The sequence below is a fragment of the Leucoraja erinacea genome, chromosome 2, assembly GCF_028641065.1.
Source record: "Leucoraja erinacea ecotype New England chromosome 2, Leri_hhj_1, whole genome shotgun sequence".
In the NCBI taxonomy this organism is placed as follows: domain Eukaryota; kingdom Metazoa; phylum Chordata; class Chondrichthyes; order Rajiformes; family Rajidae; genus Leucoraja; species Leucoraja erinaceus.
The window spans coordinates 131,845,487-131,857,986 of NC_073378.1; the positions used below are offsets into that span (position 1 = coordinate 131,845,487).

Below are 12,500 nucleotides of genomic sequence, written 5' to 3' on the forward strand. Positions count from 1 at the left end.
ACTGATTGACATCCCCCGATCTACGAGCCCCTGACGTTTCCACCAGTCAGCGGCAGAGGTCAGCTGCAGCTGTACCATCCCATCGTCAGCATACATGTCACTACTCACCTAACTTATGTTTCAGCAGGCTGCCAACAACTGACATTTTTGTCATTTTTTTAGTCACACGAGTGTACACATCTTCACAACCTTCGTCATGGACTTGAGTATAAGTGGCGCCAGCTCCAGCTTAGGTTAAGGGGAAATCTTTCTTCCGATTTGAGAAAAAAAAATTCACATCAGAGTGGCGACTCTATGGAACTCTCTGCCACAGAAGGAAGTTGAGGCCAGTTCATTGGCTATATTTAAGAGGGAGTTAGATGTGGCCCTTGTGGCTGAAGGGATCAGAGGGTATGGAGAGAAGGCAGGTACGGGATACTGAGTTGGAAGATCAGCCATGATCATATCGAATGGCGGTGCAGGCTCGAAGGGCCGAATGGCCTACTCCTGCACCTAATTTCTATGTTTCTATGCTGTTCTACAGGACTCTGGTGAGCACAGAATGCTGGATGTTTGGGGACCAGACCCTTCTTCAGACTGAGAGTCAGGGGAGAGGGAGACACCAGAGATAAGGAAGGGTAAGGTGTGAAAACAAAACATCAAATGAGACAAAGTTCAAGGAAGATGCAGCATAGATGAGGGAACGGTGACTACGAAAGCAGACAGAGATAACATTTAATCAGGAGGACAGCCGGAGAACTAGGAAGGGGGAGGGATGGAGAGAGAGAGGGGGAAAGCAAGGGTTATATGAAGTTAGAGAAGTCAATGTTCATACCGCTGGGGTGTAAGCTGCCCAAGTGAAATATGAGATGCTGCTCCTCCAATATAGAAACATAAAATTATAAAAGGACTGGACAAGCTAGATGCAGGAAAAATGTTCCCAATGTTGGGCGAGTCCAGAACCAGGGGGCCACAGTCTTAGTATAAAGGGGAGGCCATTTAAGACTGAGGTGAGAAAAAAACATTTCACCCAGAGAGTTGTGAATTTATGGAATTCCCTGCCACAGAGGGCAGTGGAGGTCAAGTCACTGGATGGATTTAAGAGAGAGTTAGATAGAGAGTTAGATAGAGCTCTAGGGGCTAGTGGAGTCAAGGGATATGGGGAGAAGGCAGGCACGGGTTACTGATTGGGGACGATCAGCCAGGATCACAATGAATGGCGGTGCTGGCTCGAAGGGCCGAATGGCCTCCTCCTGCACCTATTTTCTATGTTTCTAATTGTGTGAATTTCTGGTCACCCCATTACGGGAAGGATGTGAATACAGTCTTTTCCCCAGAGTCGGGGAATCAAGAACCACACAACATAGGCTTAAGGTGAAAGTTTAGTTTAGTTTAGAGATACAGCACGGAAACCGGCCCTGTGCCCACAGAGTCCGCACTGACCCGCGACCCCCACGCACTAACACTGTCCTACACACACTGGGGACAATCTTCACATTTACCAAGCCAATTAACCTACAAACCTGTATGTCTTTGGAGTGTGGGAGGAAAACGAAGATCCCGGAGAAAACCCACGCAGGTCACGGGGAGAACGTGTGAATTCTGTACAGACAGCACCCGTAGTCGGGATCAAGCCCGGGTCTCTGGCGCTGTGAGGCAGTGACTCTACCGCTGCGCCGCCCCAGGAGAAAGATTTAATATGAACGAGGACAGAGTCCTGGACCCACACACGAGAACGTGTACGGAACGAGCTGCCAGAGGTGGTGGTTGAGGCAGGTGGAAGAACAACATTTAACACAACAAATGCTGGAGTAAACTCAGCGGGCCAGGCAGCATCTCCGGAGAGAAGGAATGGGTGACGTTTCACGACAAGACCCTTCTTTAGAGACAGTTGGGCAGGTAGATGGAGATGGCAGGTTTGGAGGGACACGGTGGCACTCGTGTTGGTCGCCAGGGTGGAGTTGGGCTGAAGGGCCTGTTTACGTGCCGTGTGACTCGAATATCCGATGGGAAAGGGTTAAAGTGGTCGGCTGAGGAGTCAGCACATCCCAGAGCTGAAATCATTATCCAGCAGTATTATACACAAGATGGAAAATGTGAGACAGGGGGCCGAGTGTTCAGGGCAGTCCAAGAAACCTTCACTACAACATTTCCACCCACTCCGCCAAGGCACACGGTGACTTCCACACACACCCCACCCTCACACACAGCACAGCACAGCACAGATCCTCCCCAGCCCACTCACCCCTCACCCACACTCCCCCCACCACCCACACCACCCACACCACCCACACTCCCCCCCCCCACACCACACACTTCCACCCTCCCCCCACAGCACAGGCCAGCCCCCCACACACCCACACTCCCCCCCCACACTCCCCCCCACAATCACCCACCCCCCCCCCCCACACCCACCTCCCCACCCACACTCCCCCACCACACACCACCTCGCACTCCAATCACACCCCCCACACACACTCCCCTCACCCCCTACCCACCTCACCCCCACCCCCTCACACCCAACACCCCCCCCCACCACTCCCTCCCTCACACACACCCACAGCCCAGCTCCCCCTCCCCCACCCCCCACTCACCCACACTCCCCCCCCCAAACACCACACCCACACACCCACCCCCCACACCCACACACAGCACAACTCCTCCCCTCAAACAAACGACCCCCCCTCCCCTACACCCACATCTCCCCCCTCCCCCACTCCACACCTTCACACACAGCACAGCACAAAATCCTCCCCAGCCCACTCACCCTCCCCACACACCCCCTCCCCACTCACCCTAACCCACTCCCCACTCACCCGCCACTCCCCCACCAATCCCCCCCCCCACTCCCCCCACCACAATCCCCTCACCACACCCTCCACCCTCCCCCGGTTTGCCCCCTGTATGCGGAGGTTGGGTGGGGTGAGTGTGAGGTGAGACCAAGGGCTCTGTGGGGGAGGGGGGGGGGCATACTAGGACGGGCTGGGTGGAGGGACCCCTCCCTCGGACTTGGTGAGGGAAGGTGGGGGTCACTGCGAGGGTCGCACCAAAACCAACCCCTCCCTCCTGAAGATAGACACAAAATGCTGGAGTAACAGCGGGAGTGGCAGCATCCCCGGAGAGAAGGAATGGGTGACGTTTCAGGTCGAGACCCTTCTTCAGACTAGTTGGGAGAAAGGGAAAGGAGAGATGCAGACGGTGATGTGTAGAGATACAGGACAAATGAACGGATAGATACGCAAAAAAGTTCTGTATCTCTCTACATCCCCGTCTATATCTCTCGTTTCCCTTTCCCCTGACTCTCAGTCTGAAGAAGGGTCTTGACCCGAAACGTCACTTATTTCTGCAATCCAGAGATGCTGCCTGACCCGCTGAGTTACTCCAGCATTTTCTGTCTGTCTTCGGTGTAAGTCAGCATCTGCAGTTCCTCCCCTTCCCTCACCTCTGCGAAGAATGCAGCCACGGTGACCCTCTGACCCGGATACGGGGCGGTCAGTGCCGGCTCCAGCCGCTCCACCACGCTGTGTAGGTGTGTCGCTCCATGCTGCGCTGTCGCCCTGCAGGGGGAGGCAACCCCGTTACAGCCCGACAATGGACAATACACAATAGGTGCAGGAGGAGGCCATTCGGCCCTTCGAGCCAGCACTGCCATTCAATATGATCATGGCTGATCATCCCCAATCAGTACCCCGTTCCTGCCTTCTCCCCATATCCCCTGACTCCACTATCTTTAAGAGCCCTATCTAGCTCTCTCTTGAAAGTATCCATAGAACCAGCCTCCACCGCCCTCTGGGACAGAGAATTCCACAGACTCACCATTCTCTGTGAGAAAAAGTGTTTCCTCGTCTCCGTTCTAAATGGCTTACTCCTTATTCTTAAACTGTGACCCCTGGTTCTGAACTCCCCCAACATCGGGAACATGTTTCCTGCCTCTAGCGTGTCCAAACCATTAACAATCTTATATGTTTCAATGAGATTCCCTCTCATCCTTCTAAACTCCAGAGTGTACAAGCCCAGCTGCTCCATTCTCTCAGCATATGACAGTCCCGCCATCCCGGGAATTAACCTTGTAAACCTACGCTGCACTCCCTCAATAACAAGAATGTCCTTCCTCAAATTAGGGGACCAAAACTGCACACAATGCTCCAGGTGTGGTCTCACTAGGGCTCTGCACAACTGCAGAAGGACCACTTTGCTCCTATATTCGATTCATGTTGTTATGAAGGCCAACATGCCATTCGCTTTCTTCGCTGCCTGCTGTACCTGCATGCTTACTTTCATAGACTGATGAACAAAGACCCCCAGATCCTGTTGTACTTCCCCTTTTTCCAACGACACCATTTAGATAATAATCTGCCTTCCTGTTTTTGCTACCAAAGTAGATAACCTCACATTTATCCACATTAAACTTCATCTGCCATGCATCTGCCCACTCAGTAGCCCGTTCCTGCCTTCTCCCCATATCCCTAAGAGCTAAATCTAACTCGTGAAAACGTCCAGACTAGAAAAGCACATAACATCTGCCTTTCCAAACAGTAGATTTGAATATCCAGTCGTATCCTATAGGACGCGAACATTCCTGTATTCCTCGTCCTGTTTCCATTGCTCCGATGCTCCAGTTTTCTTACACATCCAAAAGATACGTAATTTGTAAAATTGCCCACAGGTGTGTGAAAGTGGGATACAATAGAAGTGGGTGATCAGTGGTGGGTGGGCTGAAGGGCCTGTTCCCATGCCGAATCTCCAAACTAAACGAAGGGTGCCGAGCGGAAAGGTCAGCCATCCTTGAGGGTGGGGAGGGGGGTTTGTTGTGGGCTACCTTGCCAGCAGGGTGACCCCCTGATGGTGCGTGTCCTGTTTCTTCATCAGCCCCCAGCCATCCTCGTCGGCCATGATGCGGAGGATGTCCTCGTTGCCGCTCCGCACCACCATCCCGCGTAGAGCCTCTACCGAGCAGCTGTAACAGAGCAGGGACAACATTACACCACACAGTACACACCGCCCACAGGGGAGACTGCTGGAGACTGGTGGGGACTGGGGACTGGGGGAGACTGGGGGAGACTGGGGGAGACTGGTGGAGACTGGTGGAGATGGGTGGAGACTGGGTGGAGGGAACTGGGGGAGACTGGGGGAGACTGGGGGGTGGACTGGGTGGGGACTGGTGGAGACTGGGGGAGACTGGGGGAGACTGGGTGGGGACTGGTGGAGACTGGTGGGGACTGGTGGAGACTGCTGGAGACTGCTGGAGACTGGGGGGGACTGGGGAGGGGAAGGGGGAGACTGGTGGGGGAAGGGGGAGACTGGGTGGGGGGGGAAGGTGGAGACTGGGGGGGACTGTGGGGTTAGACTGGGGAGGGGGGGAGGAGGTGGGGCGGGGGAGATGGGTGGGGAGAGGTGGAGACTGGGGGGAGGGGAGGGGGGGACTGGGGGGGAGTGGGGAGGACTGGTGGGGACTGGTGGAGGACTGGTGGGGAAGGTGGGAGACTGGTGGGGGGACTGGTGGGGAATGGGGGAGGACTGGGGGGGGGGGCTGGAGACTGGGTGGGGACTGGGGGAGATTGGGTGGGGACTGGTGGGAGACTGGGTGGGGGGAGTGGGTGGAGCAGGGGGAGGGGGTGGGGGAGGGGAAGGGGGAGGAAGCGAGGGGGGGGAGAAGGGGGAGGTGGGAGTGGGAGGGGGGAAGGGGGAGACTGGGGAGGAGTGGGGTAGGACTGGGGGGAGTGGGAGTAGACTGAAGAGGGGGGAAGGGGGAGACTAAATCCCCGACACTAGGATGGGGGAGACTGTGGTGGGGGCGGACCAGGGGGGGGGGGAAATAGAGGAGTGGGGAGAGGGGACTTGGGACTTGACCAGAGGGGGCGAGGGGGGAGGGGGACCCGACGTTGGGTGGGAAGGGGGGGAGCAAGCGGTGGGGGAGACATGACCGCAGCCCCGGAGTGGGAGGGGAGGGGGCGCCCCAGAGTGAGACATCTGTGGAGGACCAAGAACGGCAGTGGGCCTCTCTAACACACACAGACGTCGAGGGATGGTGGTGATCGGACGGGGGTCCCTGTCCTGTGGGGTCTTGGGCAGTCGGACACCCGACACTGGAGCCGACCACACACAAGCAGCAGGGAGCTGACAGAGCAGCGGCTGCAGCAGACTGACCGCCTCCCACGACTCCGGCACTCGACAGACCCACACACTGACCCACCACACGCACACTGTCATCTGTGGAGGACCCACAACACACACTGACCCACACACTGACACACCCCACACACACCACACACTGACCCACCCCCCCACACACACAACACACACACTGACCCCCCCCACCCCCACACACACACACACACACTCACCCCCCACCCACACACACACACACCCCCATACACACACACACATCAATATACACACACACACACATCACATGTATATACACACACACACACACACATCCACACACATACACACCACACACACCACACACAACACACACACACTGACACTGACCCACACCACAACACACCCACACTGACCCACACACACACACACACACACACATGACCACACACACACACACTGACACTGACACCACACACACACACTGACCCACACACACACCCACACACACACACTGACACACACACACACACACACACACACACGCACACAGTGACACACACACACACTGACCCACACACACACACACACACACACACACACACACACCCACACACACACACACACACACACACACACACACACACACACACACACACACACACACACTGACACACACACACACACACACACACACTGACACACACACACACACACACACACACACACACACACACACAAACACACACACACACACACACAACACTGACCCAACACCACACTGACACTGACATTGACACACACACACACTGATCAACACACACACACACACATTGACACACACACACACACACACATTGACCTCAGATCAAACCCCGACCCCCATTATACCCAAACCTCACTCAGCCAAGGATGTCCCCCCTCCCCTGAACACAGAGCCAACCTCCCACCCACCTGTACCCAGAGCCCACCCAACCTCATCCGCGCCCCCAAACACTCCCCTCCCCCATCCAGGGCGGAGGAGTCACCAGTGTGGAGTGGGGTCCCAAAGTGTGGAGGGGGAGGGGTCCCAGTGTGGGGGTTCCAGTGGGGAGGGGGGTCCCAGGGTGAAGGGGTCCCAGTGTGGAGGGTGAGGGGGTCCCAGTGTGGAGGGTGAGGGGGTCCCAGTGGGGGTGGTGGGTGGTCCAGTGCGGGGTCTGTACTCACGGCGAGCGGCTGCACGGTTGCCAGCTGCACGGTTGCTGATCTCAGCAGCGACTCCCTGCGCTCCTCGTATGGCTGCTGTCTGTCCAGCCTCTCCGTCAGCACCTCCAGTGCCTGGCGACACACAGTGCCCTCCATCGCCAGGGACCCCCACATCTCCCCCACCGCCCTGCGGGAGTGACCGGTTAGTGTAGAGGGGGGGGGGGAGCCCATCCAACACCTTCCCTTCCTTCCCCCTCCCCCTCCCACCCTGCACCACCCTAGTGTAGGGGAAGAGAACTCACCCAGTTCCTCTCCATCCGCCAGTACCCACCCTTGGGAGTGAGAGTCAGCATGGGGACAGAGGGGGGAGAGAACCCTCATCTCCGCCTGCCCTGACCCATGCGCCAATATAGACCAAGGTCCCACCCCCTCTCCTGTCATCAGTCTGAAGAAGGGTCTCGACCCGAAACGTCGCCCATTCCTTCTCTCCAGAGATGCTGCCTGTCCCGCTGAGTTCATCCAGCATTTTGTGTCTATCTTCTGATTTAAACCAGCATCTGTAGTTGTCCGTTAGACAGAACTATCGTACTGTTGGACGGCTGGACGGTTGTGGTGGAAGGTCAAGATTCAGGCTTCAGGTCTGTGACTAGTAGAGTTCTGCAGGGATCTGTGCAGGGACCTGAGCTACTTGTGATATATATGGATGTAATGGTAGAAGGGTAGATTAGTTAAGGGCCTGTCCCACTTGGACAACCTAATCCACGAGTTTACAAGACCCTAGACAAGTTGGAAAGAAATGTCAAGGTCGTGTAGACTTGCCGAAGTAAAAGACCTCCTACGACCCCCCTCGACCCCCCCTCGACCTCAGTCTTCCACACCTAAGACCAACTACGACTAGCTACCAGTGGAAAATGATCACATGATAAAATGATGTCATGCTTGCATTTTTATTTTCGCGGGCCACTTACCGATCTACGACTTCTCTACGTACAGCCGCTCCATTCTCTCTCAACATATGACAGTCCCGCCATCCCGGGAATTAACCTTGTGAACCTGCGCTGCACTCCCTCAATAGCAAGAATGTCCTTCCTCAAATTTGGTGACCAAAACTCCAGATGTGGTCTCACTAGGGTACTGTACAACTGCAGAAGGACCTCTTTGCTCTTATACTCAACTCCTCGTGTTATGAAGGGCACTGCAGGTGGAGTTTAATCCGAGCAAGTGTGAGGTGCTGCAATGTTGGAGATAGAAGGTTGGGGGACAATATTTAGTGTAGGGTATGTGGGGAGTGAAGGGACATGGGTGCAGGTGCAGGCAGGGGGAGATTGGGTTAGCTATGGACATAGTGGGCTGAAGGCCTGTTGATGTGCTGTGTTATAAACCCCAGCCCCACAGCCCCGTCACCTTGCCCCCTTTACCCGGTCCCCCACCAGCCGCCCCCCCTCTCTCGCCGAAACCCACCTGTCGTAGGGCAGCGGGTGCAGCAGGAGGCAGGAGATGACCGCGGGCAGGTTCTGGGCAGCCAGGAGCGAGACCGTCTGGAGCACCGAGCTCTTTACCGGCTCTGCCACGATCGACTCCAGCCGCAAGTGGAGGACAGACAGGAGAACCGGCACCTGTGGGGGCAACGGGGGGTCAGTACATACATACTCCCGTAGACCTCAACACCCACCCCCCTCCCCAACTCTCCCCCATCCACTCCCTCTCCCACACGGCACATAGTGGGGGCAAAGAAGGGGGTTAGTACATACTCCCGCAGACCCTCAACACCCCCCCCCCCCCCTCCCCCAACTCTCCCACCCCACTCCCCTCCCAACGGCACCTACGGGGAGCAACAGGGGGGGGGGGGGAGTCAGTACATTCTCCTGCAGACCATCCCACACCCCTCCCCCCCACCGCCTGGGACAACCGGGTTGGGGGGTGATCCCAGGTTAGGTCCACACTCCCCCAGACTCTCCCCCAGAGACTCTCCCCCCCCCCCCCACCCCCTCTCCTCTCCTCTCCCGGCACCTGTTGGGGGAAAGGGACGGGGGTCAGGGTCAGTACACACCCCCCCCCCCCGATCCCACAGGGACAAGGGGGGGTGTCAAGGTAAGTCCACCCTCTCTCCTGTATTGTAGAGATATAGAACGTTTTTTTGCGTACCTTTCATTCATTTGTTCATTATCTCTCTACATCACCATGTAAATCTCTCTTTTCACTTTCCCGTGACTCTGTCTGAAGAAGGGTCTTGCCCTGAAATGTCACCTAGAAAATAGGTACAGGAGGAGGCCATTCGGCCCTTCGAGCCAGCTCCGCCATTCATTGTGATCATGGCTGATCGTCCCCAATCAATAACCCGTGCCTGCCTTCTCCCCATATCCCTCGACTCCACTAGCCCTTAGAGCTCTATCTGACTCTCTCTTAAATCCATCCAGTGATTTGGCCTCCACTGCCCTCTGTGGCAGGGAATTCCACAAATTCACAATTCTTTGGGTGAAAAAGTTTTTTCTCACCTCAGTCTTAAATGACCTCCCCTTTATTCTAAGACTGTGGCCCCTGGTTCTGGACTCGCCCAACATTGGGAACATTTTTCCTACATCTAGCTTGTCCAGTCCTTTTATAATTTTATATGTTTCTATAAGATCCCCCCTCATCCTTCTAAACTCCAGTGAATACAAGCCTAGTCTTTTCAAATCTTTCCTCATATGACAGTCCCGCCATCCCAGGGATCAATCTGGTGAACCTACGCTGCACTGCCTCAATCACAAGGATGTCCTTCCTCAAATGAGGAGACCAAAACTGTACACAATACTCCAGATGTGGTCTCACCAGAGCCCTGTACAAGTGCAGAAGAACCTATATTGAAATCCTCTTGTTATGAGTCACCTTTTCCTTGTCTCCAGAGATGCTATAGAACAGGTAGACACCAAATGCTGGAGTAACTCAGCGGGACAGGCAGCATCTCTGGAGAGAAGGGATGGGCGACATTTCAGGTCGAGATCCTTCTTCAGACTATAGCAGTCTGGAACAGGATCACGCATAACTCAGCCCCTCCCCCTCCCGTTATTGAAAGCCTTAGCCAGTTACAACTATGGCTAAATTGAGGGGGTACAAAGAGTTAGTACCAGGGCTAAAAGTGCCTGAACCCTTTGGTGAACCCAGGTCCTCAGCAACACTGAGGCAGAGAAGTGGAGCAACACCACCACCTGCTGACAACAGCTGGTTACTGCGAGAAGGAGCCAGGCTTTACCTGCACCACAAATGGCCAGGTTAGGCAGCTTGGTGGTGGTGGGGGGTGTTTTGGGCCAGGACTTTTCTTCAATCTATGTAGAAGGGAGGAAGTCAGCAGAGAGAGGGAAGGGCTTCCAACCCACTGTCCATTTCCCTGCACGGATGCTGCCTGACCCGCTGAGTCATAGTGCCGTAGAACTGGATGGCACGTTGACGCATCGGTAGAGTTGCCATCCTGACTACGGCCGCTGTCTGTACAGAGTTTGTACGTTCTCTCCGAGACCTGCGTGGGTTTTCTCCGGGTGTGCCGGCTTCCTCCCACACCCCAAAGACGAACAGGTTTGCGGGCTAATTGGCTTCGGTAAAAATTGTAAATTGTCCCTAGTGTGTGTGGGATAGCGTTTGTGGAAGAAATTAATTTAGAGGGAAATAAATGGAAGAACGAAAAGTTCCAGGCTTCGCAGGTTTGCCTCAAGAGACTTTATTGCATGAGACCATGGAGAGATGGTGGCAGGAAACTCCCACCAGTTCACACCAGAATTAGCTGACACTGCAGTGCAGCAAACAACTTCTGTTTTTTTGTTAGGCACAACTATACGGAAATATACTTTGTCCTTGGCTATACTGCATGGGTCCCAATTATTGCATTAGTCATAACATACCTTTCGCTTATGCTAATCTTATTTATAATGCATTTCGTTGTCTCTGTACTGTACACTGACAATGACAATTAAAATTGAATCTGAATCTGAATCTAATCTTATTCAACAACAGATGGTTAATACAAGTCAAACACAATACGAGGGCATCTTGACATTATTCTATCTCATCTTTCAAGTGGCCCACGCCACCATCCCCATTCCAAGCCAATCATAAGCCTCTCAATTACTACAATGTATCTATGCTACTCGCGGAAGGGGACGCGGGTGATCTATTGTAACTCCTCACAGAAGGGAAAACAAGCTTCGTTATCTTCTCTACCATTTCATGTTTACATTTACCATCCACCCTTCAACACATTCCCAGACAAGAGGTAATACATAATACGTCTAATCTTACTTTGCTGATTCCCACAAACATTTCTGCACCTGGTCAAGCGCGAGCTGCCAATTGTCACATCCAAAACACCCTTTCGTTACCTTGTTCAATTCCAATCAAAATGAAATACAAAAGGATATTCATTTTTCGTCCACAGTGTGTTGGGTGATAGCTGGTTGGCACAGACTCGGTGGGCCGAAGGGCCTGTTTCCACATTATATCTCTAAACTAAACTACAAGTTATAGTTTAGTTTAGAGCTACAGCCTGGAAACAGGCTCTTCGACCCATCGAGTCCGCGCCGACCATCGATCCCCGCACACTAACGCTATCCTACAATAGAAACAACTTTTACACTTATACCAAGTGAATCAACCGACAAACCTGTTCGTCTATGGAGTATGGGAGGGAACCGACGTTCTCGGTGAAAACCCACGCAGGTCACGGGGAGAATGTACAAACTCCATACAGACAGCACCCGTAGTCAGGATCGAACCTGGGTCTCTGGTGCCGTGAGGCAGCAATTGTACCGCTGCACCACCGTGACACCCCACATACTGTACGGAAATAGGCCCTTCGGCCCAACTAGCTATGCTGACCAAGATGCCCAGTCTAATTTCATCTCATTTACCTGTGTTTGGTCTATATCCCATAACCCTTTCCTATCCATTTATCTGTCCAAATGCCTTTTAAATGTTATTATATTATTTCCTCTGGCAGCTCGTTCCATATATCCACCGCCCTCAGCTTCTCATTAAATCTGTCTCCTCTCACCTTAAACCTGTGCCCTCCGGCTTCTTCACCCTAGCTTGATTTGACATGTCATCCTTCTGTCTCCTGAGCTATAAGGATTAAAGTCCTCGCCTGCCCAACCCATCCCCTATAGCTCAGGTCCCCGAGTTCTGGCAACATCCTCATAAATCCTCTTGGCACTCCCTTCTAGCTTAGTGGCATCTTTCCTATAGCAGGGTGACCAGAACTG

At 54.1% G+C, this 12,500-nt stretch overlaps 1 protein-coding gene across 1 annotated transcript in view; it reads right to left on the minus strand.

Moving 5' to 3' along the window:
- Positions 1-12,500, minus strand: part of LOC129706079 (maestro heat-like repeat-containing protein family member 1) — a 100,440-nt gene that overhangs the window by 7,886 nt on the left and 80,054 nt on the right. The window contains 4 exon segments of the mRNA XM_055650055.1: positions 3,422-3,536; positions 4,799-4,936; positions 7,061-7,456; positions 8,731-8,885. Coding sequence (XP_055506030.1) covers positions 3,422-3,536; positions 4,799-4,936; positions 7,061-7,456; positions 8,731-8,885 — 804 coding nt within the window.